Genomic DNA, 16,165 nt, shown 5'->3' on the forward strand with positions numbered 1-16,165 from the left:
GTTTTCCGTTTTTTCGAGGCGCTTCGCAAGACGAATTTCTCTATGGGCTTGCTTCGCAAGACGAAAACGTCTTGCGAGTCTTGCGATTTTTTTCACTCCCCCCCCCTTTTTCTAAGCCGCTAATAGCCGCTTTGCCGCTAATAGCCACTAAGCCGCTAATAGCGCTAATCCGCTAAGCCGCTAATAGGGTTGCTTCGCAAGACGAAAAAAGCGCAAGACGAAGAGACTCGCGGAACGGATTCTTTTCATCTTGCGAGGCACCACTGTACAATACTATACTGTACTGTAACTCCCAGAGGCTGAGATCATAGCAAATTGCACTCGGAGGAAAGGCAGCAAAGACAGGTTGTGAGAGGTTATGATATGTCGAACCTGTTTCAGACCGAGCCCCAGGAGATGGGTGCCTTAAAATAACAACTACCAGTGCTTTTTTTCTAAAAAAAAAAATGTTTAAGGGTCCTCTCGTTTTCCTACTCATATTGAAATACTGATTCACAAAATGTTTAGGGGTATGCATACCCCTGCATGCCCCCAGAAAAAGCAGTGACAACAACAACAGCAACAACAACACCCCATTCAGATGGGCAGATAATCTGCCCATCTGACTGTGGTGTTTTTATTGAAATTACTGGTATGGTTTTAATAGAATATATATATAATTCTATCAGTGTTTAATTGTTTTTAAATGATTGTTTCTTCTATATTTTTAGCAGTTCCTATTTTTAGTTGTAAACTACATTGAGTCCCGTGAGGGGGGAAAATGGTGTAGAACTAAGTAACTTTAACTATAATCCTTTTAAAAATATAATAATGCAGTTGTTCACCACAAAGAATTAGGGGTGATATTCAATCTTAGTCTTGTTCAGAGAGTAGAGTCCATTGATTTCAGTCCGTTGATTTTTGAGATGACTATAATTGAATATCACCCCTAATTCCTTGTGGTGAACAACTACACTTTTATCTGATTTGTCTATTGGTTTCAGTGGGTGTACTATTCTGAGTAGGACTTAGGCTGCATATACAGCCCATTCTTTCTCTCAAAGAATTCTGGGCTCTGTAGTTTGTTAAGGGCTGCTGGGAATTGTAACTCTGTGAGGGGTAAACTACAAGGCCCATAATTCTTTGAGGGAAAGAAAGTGATTTGAATACGCTTTTACCGGTGTGTTTTTTTACAGAGCTGAGATATCACCCTACGTAAGCAATTAGGAAATGGTATGACACAGAAACATATCAAAATCATAAGTATTAAGATTAAAGAGGAAAGGGGGAAAGCTTAGGTAAATAAGGTTTGTGTGGTTGTGTGATCTATTGATTCAGCCAGCCCTTTCTCAGGTCTCTCTCCCAATTAACTGTCTTTCCCAGACATGTCTGCTTGCAATTTGGGACTGGGTCTAGTATTCTATTTGGTTCTCAAATGAGCTGCCAACTTTCTCCCTCCACAGCTGCTTTGCCTTCTCCCCACAACTATACTTTCTTAGTATGCAGCAAGGATTGGTTATTCAGTGGGTCTCTCCCACCCCCCCTTCCCTGCTCTCCTCCCTGTCTGCACCCTTACCATGTGTCCAGATATTTATAGTTCTGTGGAGCAAACAAGCGTGGCTGACCCGTCCCTTATCGCTTCTCCTAGCCCTAGAGAAAAAGAAGACAGAGCATTCAGGGTAATAATGGCTGCAACACAATGGGGGAGGAAAGCGGGTGGGCTTGAGAGAGACAAAGAGAAGGGTGTGTGTGAGAGAGAGAGACAGAATATCGACTGAGATGAATTTCTTTACCCACCTGTGCTGTGGTTTGTGGCCCTGCACTGCTGTGTGAGAAATGCACTTTGTACCTGCTCCAAGGCACACTGCTTTCTGATTACAGTGGTATCTCGGTTTAAGAACAGTCCGGTTTAAGAACGATTTGGTTTACAAACTCCGCAAAACTGGAAATCGTGTCCCGGTTTGAGAACTTTACCGCCGTCTAAGAATGGAATCCGAATGGTGAAAGGGCACCAGCAGCGGGAGGCCTCATTAGGGAAAGCGCGCCTCAGTTTAAGAACAGTTTCGGTTTAAGACTTCCGGAACGGATTAAGTTCGTAAACTGAGGTACCACTGTATTTCATATGTCCCAGCATTGGGCGTCTCTGCTAAAAACAAGTGCAGGCTGTGTCTTGATTAATATGTTATATATGTCAGATTTTCTGCAAGAGGACAGAATTTTGGTTAAAACTGAGTAATGGTCAGAGTGACCGATGAGGACAGGTTCAAATCTTCAGTCTGCCACCACGAAGCTCACAGTCTCACCTTGGGCCCATCACCTTCTCTCAGCCTAAGCTACTTCACGGGATTGTTGTGAAGAGAAAAGGGAGGGAGAAGAGAAGACAGAATAGAAATGTAATAATTAAACGAATGCTCTAACATATGGCGCCGACAAACAAGCTCCTAAATTCCTATTTGATCCTGCTCACAGATGTCTCTCCCTAACCTTTCAACAAAAACAATGTGGATTCCCGTTTCATTCAGATCCAATCTTTCCCACCTGTATTTATGATGGCAGGGGGGATTTTTAATATTATCCTTTTGTCCTGCATTAAAGGCTGTGGCAGAAGAGGCTCTGTGGGAGGTGCGCACACACATCATGCTCATAAAGGATAGCGCTGCTTCGTCACAGGGGCCCAGAGAGAGCAGTCTGCAGAACTGTGCATTGCCGTGCATGTGGAATATAGAAAATTATCTTACCATAGGAGAAGTATGTTATTAGAGAGAGGCCTGAAGAGGATGTTGGCGTGTCGTAGTTGGGCAGCAGATAGAATTGGGGGCTGCAGTGCGTACAGAGCACACACCACATTTAAAGTGCATGTTTCCCCCAAAAAAGAATCCTGGGAACTGTAGTTTATTAAGGAGGCTGGGGGTTGTAGCTCTGTGAGGGGGGAAACTACAGTTCCCATGTGCTTTAAATGTGGTGTGTGCGCCTGCTGCCTGTGTTTGAGGCATGTGGTGAGTGTCGAGGCCTTCTCACTGCACGTGGGTGAAAGTGCATTATCCAGTGGTGCAGAGATGGTGCACAAAAGTGTCACAGGGGTGACACAGCCGGGTATTAAAATGTGGAGATGACATGATCCTGTTTGTGGCAGCATTAAGCAAGTGCAGAAATACCCCTGTGTAGGTAAGTATTTATACTGTGGTCCAACAGGAATCTGGGCAAGGATGCTGCATACACAGATTTGTGTTTATATAAACAGATTTACGACAGAGTTTATTCCTGTTTCTTTTGTAAACATAAACTAGTTTCAAACTGATTGAACTAGAAAGATCAGTTATTTGGTGAGGGCACTGAGCATTTCCTCCCCTCTCGTCCTTATAGATTTATAACTACAGTACCAGGGTGATTTAAAGGGGAAATTCAGCACACTTTATAGCATCTCGTTTAGGCATGCCTTTAGAAAACACTTGTCACTTGCCACAGACTTTATGGGAGGGGATGTTGTCTGTGAGAGAAGTTGTTAGTTGCCTTCTGAATGCACCCATCTCAAGGCAACGTACAGGAGACAATTGAAACAGCTAAAAACACTTAAAAACAACACAGAAAATGGTAGATGTGTTTTTAAAAACAATACAAAATAAACACCAGTGGCAGAGATCTTTTCACCCAGCTGGAAAAGCCTGTTGGAGCAAGAATGTCTTCAATTGTTTCCAGAAAGTTCAGAGAGTGGGCGCTTGTCGTATCTTGACAGGAATGCTATTCCACAGATCGGGCAGCCCCACTGGAAGCCCTGCTCTGAGTAACTGTGGAGGAATAAATAAATGCAATAAAAAAAATTAAAAAGCATTTGGAAGAAGATGATCCTTAAGATCCCCAGATCCTAAGCTCTTCAAGGATTAAGCCACATCCCAAGTTTTTCACACAGTTGACCAACACAACCGCAGCCTTCTGGCCTTGGAAGATAATAGCGACATGCTTTTCCGTGTGCATTTGCAGATATATACCAGCAGGAGGCGACATTACAACCCACCTGAGCAGAGGACGCCGCCACCTAGGGGCCATCTCTGGGAACTGCACTTCCGCCACACCAGCTCTGTATTCAAATGCACCCCTTGCTTGGTCTGGTGCATCGCCATCCTTGGCTGGCGAATGTTGTTGCCTATGGCACACTGTTTTCAGCCGCAGATGCAGCCCAGCAGAAGTTGGCTAAGCCGAGCCAGGATACCTGCAGACACGACGGTTTGGATCTGAAGCAGACGGCCAAAGTGGCGCTGGTCGGGTTCACATTCCACGCCAACTTCAATTATGCCTGGTTCCGGAGCCTGGAGCGCCTTCTTCCAGGAGTGAAGGTCACCACGGTGATAGCAAAGGTCACTTGCGACCAGGTCATCGCTGCGCCAGTCACCATCGGGGCTTTTTACACCGGTGAGAGACAACAGGGGTGAAGAGGGGCTGGAGGGGGCTGGAGTGATCTTTGGAGGTGATGAGTTTGCTTCCCTCCCTTTCTCAGGTCTCTCTCTCCTGGATGATGAAAGCAACATATTTGGGAAGCTGCAGGAGAAGTTTTGGCCAACGTACAAGGTAATAATAACAGCTCTGTTGATTCTGTGCTAGGCTGTTACAGCAAAGAAACACGCAAACAGAAAGAAGAGGGCATTGTGGCACCATAAAGACTAGTTTTTCAGTATCCCTGTTTTTCAGCAGGGCTGGGACCTGGAGGGTCACTGTTGTTCAAGAAAAAGACCCAAAAATTGGGGCTGGGCTTCAAGTTGTTGTGTGCACAGAATGAGGTCCCAAGGGCCAGACAGAGATGCCTATAGGGCCAGATTAATGTCTTGAGACATTACAGGAGATTCAAACTCTTAACTAAGAAGAGTTTGAATCCCATGTTGCCCCTGATTTGCAGCAGGGCTTTTAGTGTCGCCGCCCCTGTTCCATGGAGCAGCATCCCTGCTGAGATGTCTTCTTCTTTGGCGATCACTTGTAGCCGAGTAAGACTGTCTTCCATAAACACGGTTTTAACAATGAGTCCGTAAGTGACTGTGGAGGCCAATTCTGGATCCACACGTCCTTCCACAGTGGGGACATTGGTTTCAGGGTGGGAGTTGATCACGGTGTGGATTTGCCAAGCGTACCTTCCTCTTAGCACGTTTCTCCCTTGCGTCCTGAGTTCGAGTGTCTTCAAAGCCCATGACCCCTTTGGTAAAGGCTGTTCTCCAACTGGAGCGCTCGCAGGCCACTGTTTCCCAGTTGTCGGTGTTTATACTACATTTTTTAAGATTTGTCTAGAGACAGTCTTTAAACCTCTTTTGTTGACCACCAGCATTACGCTTTCCATTTTTAAGTTTGGAATAGGGTAGTTGCTTTGGAAGACGATCATCAGGCATCTGCACAACATGACCAGTCCAACAAAGTTGATGCTGAAGAATAATTGCTTCAACACTGGTGATCTTTGCTTCTTCCAGTACACTGATATTAGTTCACCTGTCTTCCCAAGTGATGTGTAAAATTTTTCGGAGACACCATTGATGGAATCTTTTGAGGACTTGGAGATGGTGTTTATAGTGGTCCATGTTTCACAGGCATACAGTAAGGTTGGTAGTACAATAGCTTTGTAAACAAGCATTTTGGTTTCCCTGCAAATGTCCCGGTCCTCAAACACTCTGCACTTCAATCGGGAGAAAGCCACACTCGCAGAGCTCAGGCGATGCTGGATTTCGGCATCACTGTTGACCTCTGTGGAAAGATAACTGCCTAGGTAGGAGAAGTAATTGACATTTTCCAGCGTTACACCATTGAGTTGGATTTGTGGCGCTGCAGAGGGGTTATTTTAAACTAAAATAATATTTGGTTATTTTTGTGACTTTTCTGTTATAATTTGTACCTTGCCTTGGGACAGATGTGGAAGCCGATTAAAAAATAACAAGAACAATACTTTGGTGCACAGTCTGTCAGCCATTTTGTTACGGTATCTTCTGACCCTTGGTGCCTCAGGAGTAGCTGCTGTAGACTCTGTAGCAAAGTCCTGCAATTCCTTAGTGTGAAATCCAAGCACTGCTGAGGAACTTCATCTTTAACCCTTATGTTAAATTTGCTATTTATTTATTCCCCCCCCCCCAATTTAGGCTGGTGTGCTGTGCTGGACCTTGTTCCAGGTACGTATTGTGGTCCATGCTTTCCTTCCCTGAAAGACCTGGAAGCCTTGCCAGCTCCCCCCCCCCCCGCCCCAACAGAGCTCCTGTGCCAATAGACAACTGCAAGACAGACAAGCAGGTTTTTCCTGTCATAAAGGGATAAAGCATTAGGAAAAACATTCCCCTGCTTCATTTCTTCTAGTCAGGGAGCTGCTGAAAAGCAAACCTAAAATATTTGAAACGCATCACTTCTTTCCCAGTTGCCCTAGGAATACACTGTGTTTTCAGAAGCCTGCCGGGAATGTATTGAAATTGTTTATTTATTCCCACAATCTGTACACCGCTTAATCATAGCTGTGTCTCAGGAGACCCAGAACAATAAGATTACAAATGAATTCAAACTATAAAAACAGAATTCAGTTAGAAAGCCTGCTGGAGGGTGGTTTGGTTTGGGTTTGGGGGTTTGGGTTGTTTTGTTTTAGGCTTCAGAAAGTGCCAGAAGTTCAACAGAGTGGTTGATATTTTGGGACCTGCCCCAAATAGCCATCAGGAAAGCAGCTTTGTACCCAGTCATATCATTGGTCCCCCTAGCTCAGTATAGTCTATGCTGATTGGCAGGAGCTGTCCAGGGTTTCAGGCAAGGATCTCTCCCAGCCCTGGGACCTTCTGAACGCAAAGCAGATGCTCTACCACTGAGCTACCGCCCATGGACTTTGAGAAGGATTGCCCTAAAAGAGATTGACTGGAGATCCGGGTGACCTCAAGGATGGCCTTCACCCTATGACCTTCATATATGCTAATATCTGCTTTGGAAGTCCTGCTCACATGCCCGTTGGTAAGGCCAGTTAGGCTAGGATACATGAGAGACAGGGACTTTTCCGTGGTGGCCCCAAAGTTATGGAACTTCCTTGTGATTGGCTTATGCTTGACCGCTTCAGCACAGGCTTTTAAGAGGGCCTTGAACATCTCTCTCTCTTCATTGCTGCCTTTTCTTTAGATTGTTAATGACTTGTGTGACTCAGAGCAGTTTCCCCGAAATAATCGTACGCCTACTTTGTGTGCCTAGCGCATACAGGAGCACTCCTTTTATGTACTTCTTTTTCTGAGGGTTTGGCTGTAAAGAGCAGTTTATAAGATATTTGAAAGAACAACAAATAAGTATGCGATAAGCACGAGAGGTATCATCTCTAGTCTAAGAGGCACACACAGAGCTACCTTCCCCAAGACCAGGCATAGGCAAACTCCGGCCCTCCAGATGTTTGAGACTACAATTCCCATCATCCCTAGCTAACAGGACCAGTGGTCAGGGATGATGGGAACAACCACCGCCTTGTACAGCACCCTGAGCTCCTTGGGAATTGTATAATCAATCAGTCAATAAAATAATACCAGGAACAATCAGAGCATGTGCTGCTGTCCAGGAACCATTGGCGGTTTATGTTCCTCCCTCCTCATCTCTCTCTCTCTCCTCCTCCACCAGGCAGTGAATTTTGCTCTTGTGCCACCCCTGTTGCGCACAGCCTACGTGGGGGCCTGCTCCTTCCTGTGGACGGCATTTCTCTGCTACCTGCGCCAAACTGATGCCCACGACACCACCTCCCAGCTCTTCCAGGCGGTGCCAGGCTTGGCCGGCCTGTTTCCATCCAGGGCAGGAGAGAATCAAGTAAAGATGCTGTCTGAGAAATGACCAAAGGGCTGTGCTGTGGTTTTTTCGGCACCCCACCTTCATTTCTAGTTCTTGGTCTCTGCAAACTTTGATGGGGGGCCATGGAGGAGATTTGTCTCCTCATATTAACCCCCTCACACCCACCTTCTTCAAAACACGGCCTGCTCCTCATGCTGCACTGGTATAGGAACATACAACTGCAGATGTGAGAAGCAGGGCCTTTACAGCGATGGCCCCAAGGCTAAGGGAATGCTCTTCCCCTTGAGGCCTGCATGCCTTCTGAAAGACATACCATGAGCCATCTTTTGGGGATGCTGTAAAGATTGCAGCGAGATTAAGAGGAAGAGGAATGCTTTGAACACTCTAAAACGCTTTATAAATTCTGGCTGCACCCTGGACAAACACTGGGCAGTTGAACAAAAGATCATTATTCCCCTATCTCTCTTTCCCCCCAAACACATAATGTCTACGACGTCAACAGTGTCTCGTACCAAATATAAACAAACTGTGAAAAAGAATATATGAACTGAAAGTGGAGACGCTGTATGTATTTTCTTCCTTGTTTTGTTATGCAAGAAAATCTTCAATAAGAACAAATGTTAAATAACTGAATAAATAAATGCTGGCTGCATGCACACCACATATTTAAAGAACATTTTTCCCTCCGAAAAATGCCGGGAACTGTAGTTTGTCAAGGGTGCTGGGAAATGTAGCTCTGTGAGGGTAAACTACAGCGGCCAGGATTCTAGATGTGGGGTTTGTGCTTTAAATGTATGATGGCCTCCACAGCTGGAGTCAGTAGGCTTCTGAATATCATTTGATGGAAACCACAGGATACGAGAGGGCTCTAACCTTGGGGAAGAAGAACCGCACCCCCCCCGGACTGAGGTGTCCCTATCTGTCCTCTCCCTATGCAAACCTAACCCTTGTCAGATGCCCCTTCCATAACTCGCCCCCACTGTGATGTCACTTCCTGCGGAACCCTGAGGCGATCTCATTCCGCTTGGCTCCATCATGCCTCCCCTAGGACCGCTTTTGCGGCTTCTGCTTCTGGCCTGGTTTCCCATAAGCCTCCGGGGCTGCCTGCAATGCGACCAAAAGTTCAAGGAGAATGTGGCCAAGCTCCGGACAGAGGTTGTCCCGAGCAAGATCCAGGACAGCCGCCTCAAGGAACGGGCCGAAGTGCTCCTCAGCGGTCTTGAGGGGAATTTCTTCCTGCACTATGCCACCAGCCAGTTTTCTGGCTTGGCAGGTATACAAGTTCCAGCTCTGCTTAGCTCAGGGTCCACACTAGACAACCAGGGGGCCTGAATTTCACGCTGATCATCTGACTGGGTGGTGACTGCATGGTTCTTACGCAGGCAGCATGAGTCATCCAAGGCTATGTGATTTCTTTATCTAGTAGGGATGGAGGAGAGAGCAGCTGCCATTTGCATTGAATGCCAGCTGACTCAATTTCCACTTCCCAAAACAATGTGTGAACCAAAGTGCAGCTTTCCATCAAAATTCACTCTTCTCCAAATGTTGTGATGCAGTTAAAAAACAACTGCACAAATGTGGGAAAACAGCATAAAAGTGCATATAATCCTAAAAGTAACCTTTTAAAAAATGCATTATGTTAGCAAGAATAATCTTAACGGGGACTTAAATAAAAATCACAAACTGAAACAGAAATGTTGTAAAAGTAAGAATCCAAAATGTGCATCCCTACCAGCTATAGCCGTTGGTGGATTGCAGTTTGAAATGTAGCTGTGCAAAGGTGACAGACTGGCTGCCGCCCATCACATCTCTGATAACGAGCAACGTCTTCCCTCCCTCACTGTGCCCACACCATTTAATGAACTTTTCAAAAAAGACGTTTTTTCGTGCATTTTTGTTCGCCTGCATTCCCTGAGAACTCTCCCTCTCCTTGGTGCACAAGGAATGTGGAGCAGTAGTGGGGTTCTCATGCTGGCATCCGCCAGGACAAGATGGGTGAGGTGGTGGCAAGCTTTTTTTGGGGGGGGGGGAGAGTTTTGGATTGGCAGCTGTTCCCCCAGCCTGGCTGGTTGGTGGCAAGGTCAAAGGAGCTCCTGCAGGGCTGGTGTCAACCCAGAGTTCCCCCAGTGCCCTGGCTCCCAGCACCCATCTTTGCTGCCCCTTTGCTTCACCGCATCCCCTTGGGCAGCAACGGACAAGGACACAGAAATTAGAGGGAGCAGGAGACCTGAGAGTGGCAGAGCTGGGTTCCGTGCTTGAGAACAGGACCTGCTTCTTCAACCTGCCGTGTAACACTCTGGCTGTGCACACACTCCTGTTTCCCTCTATGCCCAAAGTGCTCCCAGCACTGGTTTGGGAAGTGGTGTACACATAGCCACAATCCATATCTATCCTGTTGTTCACAGTGTTTTTTCCCCAGCCAGCTTTAATCCAAATTTGAGAAAAAGAATGACTTGGCTGCGTCTTAATCCAGTAATGTGTACACAGGCTATATGGGCATTTAAACCCAAGTTGTTATCTGGAAAGACGCACAATGCAGCTCTGCCTGACCTTCCAGACTCTTAACAGCTGCCTGATATTCTTGAAATCCTTCTGCCCTTTTCCCCTCCCAATTGTTGCTCTCTGCATATTCAGGCTCCAACAGTCTACACAGCATGGGTAGACAAAATAAGGCCCGGGGGCCGGATCCGGCCCAATCACCTTCTCAATCCGGCCCTCAGGCAGTCCGGGAATCAGCATGTTTTTACATGAGTAGAATGTGTGCTTCTGTTTAAAATGCATCTCTGGGTTATTTGTGGGGCATAGGAATTTGTTCATTTTCTTTTTTCCTGCAAAATATAGTCCGGCCCCCCACAAGGTCTGAGGGACAGTGGACCGCCCCCCTGCTGAAAAAGTTTGCTGACCCCTGGTCTACAGCCACCCTTTTACTCCCCTTTCCCCGCAGTTAAGAGCAAAGTTGACGCCCTGATCCACGAGGCGAGGTTCAGCACAGAAAGTCTGCTTCAAACCCACCTAACAGGTGAGGGTCCCGACTCCTCTCTCCTTCAGGTGCCCTTTTGCTGGGATTGAAGCTCCCAGGGCCTCATTTGCCAGAAAAAGGCCTCTTGGTCATTTACAGAAGGAATTTGTAGGGGGCTCCCAATGTTACACACATCCTATGTATCTCAATCTACCCCCTAGACCAGGCTCTGTTGGATGAATTGGTTGAATTCCGGAGGAAAACGACTATGAAGCTCAAGGAAGCTTTAAAGGAACACCAAATGAAAGGTAGCAAGTCTCCCCCAATTCCATGTATTATTTTATGTATTTTGTGTTTTTATGTTGTGATTTTATCCTATGAGATGCCCTGAGACCTGCGGGTATATGGCCGTATGCAAATGATAATAATGATGATGTTGATGATGATGATGTATTATAGATTTGAATGCTGTACCAGGAAAAACTCCCTGCTTTATTGCAGGGTTCTGTTGATTGTATCGACAGGAATATTTCTGCCCTGTGGTAACGCTTAGGATGTGGAAAGAAAGAAATCTGGGGATAATAGAATATATGGGGCATGTACACTCAGACTCTGCTTTTCTTCCCCTCACAGCTTGCGACAAATCTGTCTGCGGTGAGTTCATCTTGTTGCCTAGCCGGGTATTAAGAGGAGGGGAACCCGGCAATTGAAAGCAAATGAGAACTGTTGTGGTTCTGTGGCGGGGACACATAGCATGCGGCGTGGGAGCAGCTCAAGGAAGCCAGAGTCTCTCGCACGCACATGGGCCAGGAGGCCATCTATACAGCAGGAGTAGGGAAACTTTGTGATCCCAGGGACCGCATTCCAAAGCGGGCGACCTTCTGGGGGCCACACACAATGTGATTCTCAACTTTGCTCAGCCGCACACAAACCAGAGGTCTCCCCATATACCTCTCCACATCCAGGGAAGCAAGAAGCCTTACTGCAGTTTAAGGACACATTCGAGCAAAGTAAAAAAAAAAATTCCTGGAAATGTTAGAGGAGGGTATGGAGCAGTCCAGTGAAGGGTTTGGCCTTGGGAGATTTCTAAGGGTTAGACAGAGGCATGGATAGAGGGCTGAATTTGCCCCCTGGGACTGACGTTGCCAACCCCTGCTGTAAAGACATTTATAAAAGCAATGGATATATTGTCAGGGTTGGATTTAGGAGAAAGACAACCGAAAGGACTGTCTTACAGGGAAGCATTAGGGGGCATTTGACTCAGGGGGTGGGGGGCATCTATCAGAGGCAACTGATTCAACTACCCACCCAGCAACTAAAAAAAATTAGTGCCAGCAGTTCATCTTCATCTGTAAAACAGACCCAATTTTTGCATTAATTTTTGTGGATGTTTTTAATTTGACGGAATAATAACCCAATCAGTGTCATGACTGAACAAAGAGATGCCCAAGATTCTCTTCACATTCACACCCTACGTGGCTTCCCTCAAACAATTATGGGAGCTGCAGTTTGTTAAGAGCCCCCTTACAGAGCTTCAATTCTCAAAGTGGTTTTCAAAAAATCAGTCTCTCTTCCTAAGGAGCTCTAGGAACTGTGGCTCTGTGAGGGGAACAGGGGAACAAACTGCCGCTCCCAGAATTCCTTGGGGAGGGAGGCCATGACTGTTTAAAATGCTATCCTTGTGCTTTAAATGTATGGTTTCAAAGCGGCCTGGGCCTAGACTGGCTTGGCCCCATACGTAGGGTTGCCATATTTTGAAGAGCAAAAAAGAGAGGACAATATGACGGCCATTCAAAGCAAATAAAGGCCATATGTCTCAATTTTTACCCCTGAAAAAGAGGAAGTGTCCTGGAAAATGAGGACACATGGCAACCCTATGCAACCATGCACTGCCCAAGACACACAGAAAGATCCTGCCCCCAGTCTTGGGAATTTTGCAGATCCCTGGACTGCAGAGTGTTGGGAGTGGATGTAGTGGGCCTTGCTAGAAGATTAACATCCTGGGTTCTGTAGGATTATGTTGATACCACCCGTATTACTCTCTGGCTGGTGCTTCTTCACCCTTTCTCTTTCTCTTCCTCCGTTTCCCGGACTCCTGATACCTCAGGCTGGTTGAGCTATAAAGTGCTCAATTGCAAAGGATGCCAAGAGACCAGCGCCGTTTGCTTGTCGCTAAGCCAGTGCTTTGGTAGGTAGAAAGAGGAACGATTCATTGGCCTGGGCAGTGTGTCCACGCAGGAGTTTGCGTGATATGTGGCAGAGAAAGTGGGGTCTGGGTTTGCGTGTGAGTCAGACCCACTGATGTGTTTCGGGCGTGGCCAGGGTTAGGTCCCACCAACTGCAGGGTCCCATGGCAGTCTGCACAAGCAGATCGCGACAGCCCAAGCAAAAGCAAGAACCCAAATGTTACTCACCAGGATCCAGCAGAGGAAATCCAAAGGTAAGGTAGACACGGCCCAGCACTAATATGAACACATCATTCCAGCAGCTCTCTCAGCCTGGATTTAAGCAGGAGGGGCCAGAATTCCACCCACAACGTAGCTGTAGATTCATAGAACCAGGCAGAGGGTCTTCTTGGTAGTGGCGCCCGCCCTGTGGAATGCCTTCCCATCAGATGTCAAGGAATAAACAACTATCTGACTTTTAGAAGACATCTGAAGGCGGTCCTGTTTAGGGAAGTTTTTAATGTTTGATGTTTTATTGTGCTTTTAATTCTGCCCAGAGTGACTGGGGAAACCCAGCCAAATGGGCGAGGTATAAATGACAAATTGTTGTTGTTGTTAAATTTCTGGAAGAAGTCCTCCTTGGGAGGAGAGTCTTGCTCACAAAGAGTCCATTTCTGAACGTGAGGATGCTGACCTGCCTCTTCAGGTGGCCAGCGGTCCTGAGGGCTTGGGAGTCACTCTGGCTCTGAGGCAGAGCTCCCCTCCTGTGGGGTGGGACCCCTTACAGGCTTCCCTAAGAGGTCCAGGCTTCTAGATGGCACGGGGGGGGGGGGGGGGCTCCAGATCCTGACCTGAGGAGAAATCCTCTAGCAAGGCATGACACCCACTTCTGGTCATTATCTCCATCCCGCAAGGAGAAGGTGAGACATAAGATGAATTTGCCCTGTCATGTAGGAACAGCAGCAACGAACTCTTCCTGTTCAGCCCAATTCGGTTCAGATGGCCTGACACGGAAGTTGTAAGAAGCTGCCTTGATTGTCCAGTTTGTTTTGCTCTGCTTCCCTTCCTTGGCCAAAGTGAAGTGGTGGAAACACAAATCCCGACTCTAGGCCCAAATGCTGGCAGGAGCCCAGATTAGGATACAGGTTTTGCTTCTGGGAGAATTAATTGGAAAGGTGTTACTCTGGGTGGTGCCATGTGATACCATCTCCAGAAGAGGGCAGCACTTACTGGGTGGCCCATGGGCATTCCTGCACAAATATGAAGCAGGGAGTTTTTGCAGGCCTGACTGAAGAAAAGTCAGAACTGAAGGACAAAGGGCCTAATCTGAATTTGACATGGAAGGATGATGAAATCAGTATTTAAATAGGACACCTGTGGCCTTCTGGATGCTCCCCCCATAACTGCTGACCAGGGCTGATGGGAGTTGGAGTCCAATGACACCAGGAGGGCCAACATTTTCCCATTCCTGACTTATAAGCGCTCCACGATATATTGTCTCAGAAAGCTTTACCACAGTCTTATAAGATAGGCTGCTGTTCTTAGCCCATGTTGCAAGCGGTGGCCTGAGAGGCCTATAAACAATGAATTACAAATTCCCAGGTATCAAAAAAGGTTATTTATGTATGCCACTACTGCAGCTCGTGTTTTGTTAGCCCCCAAAGTGAAAAACAAGCGAAGTCCCAGCTAAAGAAGATTGGCAACTTAAACTGATGGAATATGCACAGCTTGTGGACCTAACATATAGACTAGGAGAACAAGAAGAACATACGTTTAAAGAAGACTGGAAAATGTTTATTGAATACATGGAGGAAAATTGTGTCCACTTGAAAATGTTGGTAGCACTGTTGATAAATTCAACAGTGTAAATCAGTTTTGAGGGATGTAATAGTGGAATACTGACTGGTTTAGTTTATATGAAACATGCAGGTATTTATGTTGTGCAAAATGAACCATGGAAAGAGGGGGAGGGAAGTCATTGATATTTTAAGGTTGTCTAAGTGAATATTCTAAAATGTAAAACAGAAATTTAATAAAAATTATTTAAACACCCCCCCAAGCCCCACAATGGATTACATTAAGGCTGCCTAACAAATGCATGTCAGATTTTATTTTTTTAAATTATAGGCCTCCTTATCTACAACCCAGTCTCTTATGTATCATTACAGTAAATATATTTTTCTGTGTTGGGACTAAGCACGAACTGCATTCTTTTATGGAGGTCTCCCTTCTGTTTCGAGACTCATGACTGTGTATGGGAAGAAAGAGATACATTTAAAGCATATCAAAAACACACACAGACCCCAAATCCTGGGAACTGCAGTTTTCCCCCCACCACCACCATTCCTGCCTCCTAAACCATCTACAGTTCCCAGGTTTCTTGGTGTATGTGTGCGTGATGTACTTTTTTCAGTGTGCTTCGAATGTATGACATGTGCTCAGCCTAAAACACTGAATCTGGGGTCTCTGCATGCAGTGGATGCCCAGGAACGCCTCTCCCTTCGCTTTGGAAAGCCCATAAAGGACCCCGATATCGCCAAAACTGGAGTCGCCATTGTCCTGTGTATGGGTGGACTGCTCTTCGTGGTGATGATAGGCGTGTGAGTATAAGCAGTAGACCTTTGTGCAGCTCAGAGTCAGCTGCACTGCTCTCCCTCTCCCAGAAAGGGACCTTGAGACGGGTTGGGGGAGCCCCAGAGGCAACTCACTCAGCACTCCTCAAAGGGTTAGGGAGGGTTTTGGGGGCCTCTAACTCTCTCTTTCCCCCAGGATTATCAGGTACTGGAAAAACCGGCTCTTCTTGTACATTTAGCAGAGATCTGCCCCTTTTCTCACCTGTAAGGAAAAGGTCCTATTGAGCTTCCCAGTTTTGAAGTCTGAAATGTGGTCTGCATATCTTCATTGTAACAACCTCCAGAAATCCTCTTTTTGCCTCCAAAATTAGTGTTTCTTCTTCCGGCTTACACCTCTTGCCCTCCTATCCTCTTCTTATCCCTCATATTCACAAAATAAATACGCACAGACACACCCTGATAGTTGTCTGTTTCTGTCCTCTCTTTTTGGACTGCAAATATCTGGCTTTCATAAAGTCTTCCTCATTCCCTCCAGCCCACAGACCAAGGTGTTTAGTAGGCATGAAGGTGGAATTCAATTTTGTTTGCATTTTAATGAGAAGCTACCCAGTTAATACTTCCTGAACCAATACGTGAACTGGAACAGACACCTGCCCTTTGAAATTTGAACTTCACCGAATTTGCAGCCAAACAATATGTACAAAGATACATTATATTAGGGGGAAATG

At 46.3% G+C, this 16,165-nt stretch overlaps 2 protein-coding genes across 2 annotated transcripts; both read left to right on the top strand.

The window, feature by feature from the left end:
* The first annotated feature begins 1,563 nt into the window (after positions 1–1,563).
* Positions 1,564–8,382, top strand: LOC307201769 (mpv17-like protein). The gene is made up of 5 exons (XM_079951185.1): positions 1,564–1,658; positions 3,958–4,386; positions 4,472–4,542; positions 6,087–6,116; positions 7,576–8,382. The coding sequence occupies exons 2-5, from the start codon at positions 4,065–4,067 to the stop codon at positions 7,780–7,782; spliced, it is 630 nt and encodes a 209-aa protein (XP_079807311.1). The 5' UTR covers positions 1,564–1,658; positions 3,958–4,064; the 3' UTR covers positions 7,783–8,382.
* Positions 8,383–8,729: 347 nt separating this feature from the next.
* Positions 8,730–15,897, top strand: IZUMO2 (IZUMO family member 2). The gene is made up of 7 exons (XM_079951183.1): positions 8,730–9,013; positions 10,685–10,759; positions 10,921–11,007; positions 11,333–11,353; positions 12,807–12,887; positions 15,341–15,464; positions 15,634–15,897. The coding sequence occupies exons 1-7, from the start codon at positions 8,776–8,778 to the stop codon at positions 15,674–15,676; spliced, it is 669 nt and encodes a 222-aa protein (XP_079807309.1). The 5' UTR covers positions 8,730–8,775; the 3' UTR covers positions 15,677–15,897.
* The last annotated feature ends 268 nt before the right edge of the window (positions 15,898–16,165 follow it).

This window comes from Podarcis cretensis, assembly GCF_951804945.1.
Source record: "Podarcis cretensis genome assembly, chromosome: 13".
NCBI classification, from domain to species: Eukaryota; Metazoa; Chordata; class Lepidosauria; order Squamata; family Lacertidae; genus Podarcis; species Podarcis cretensis.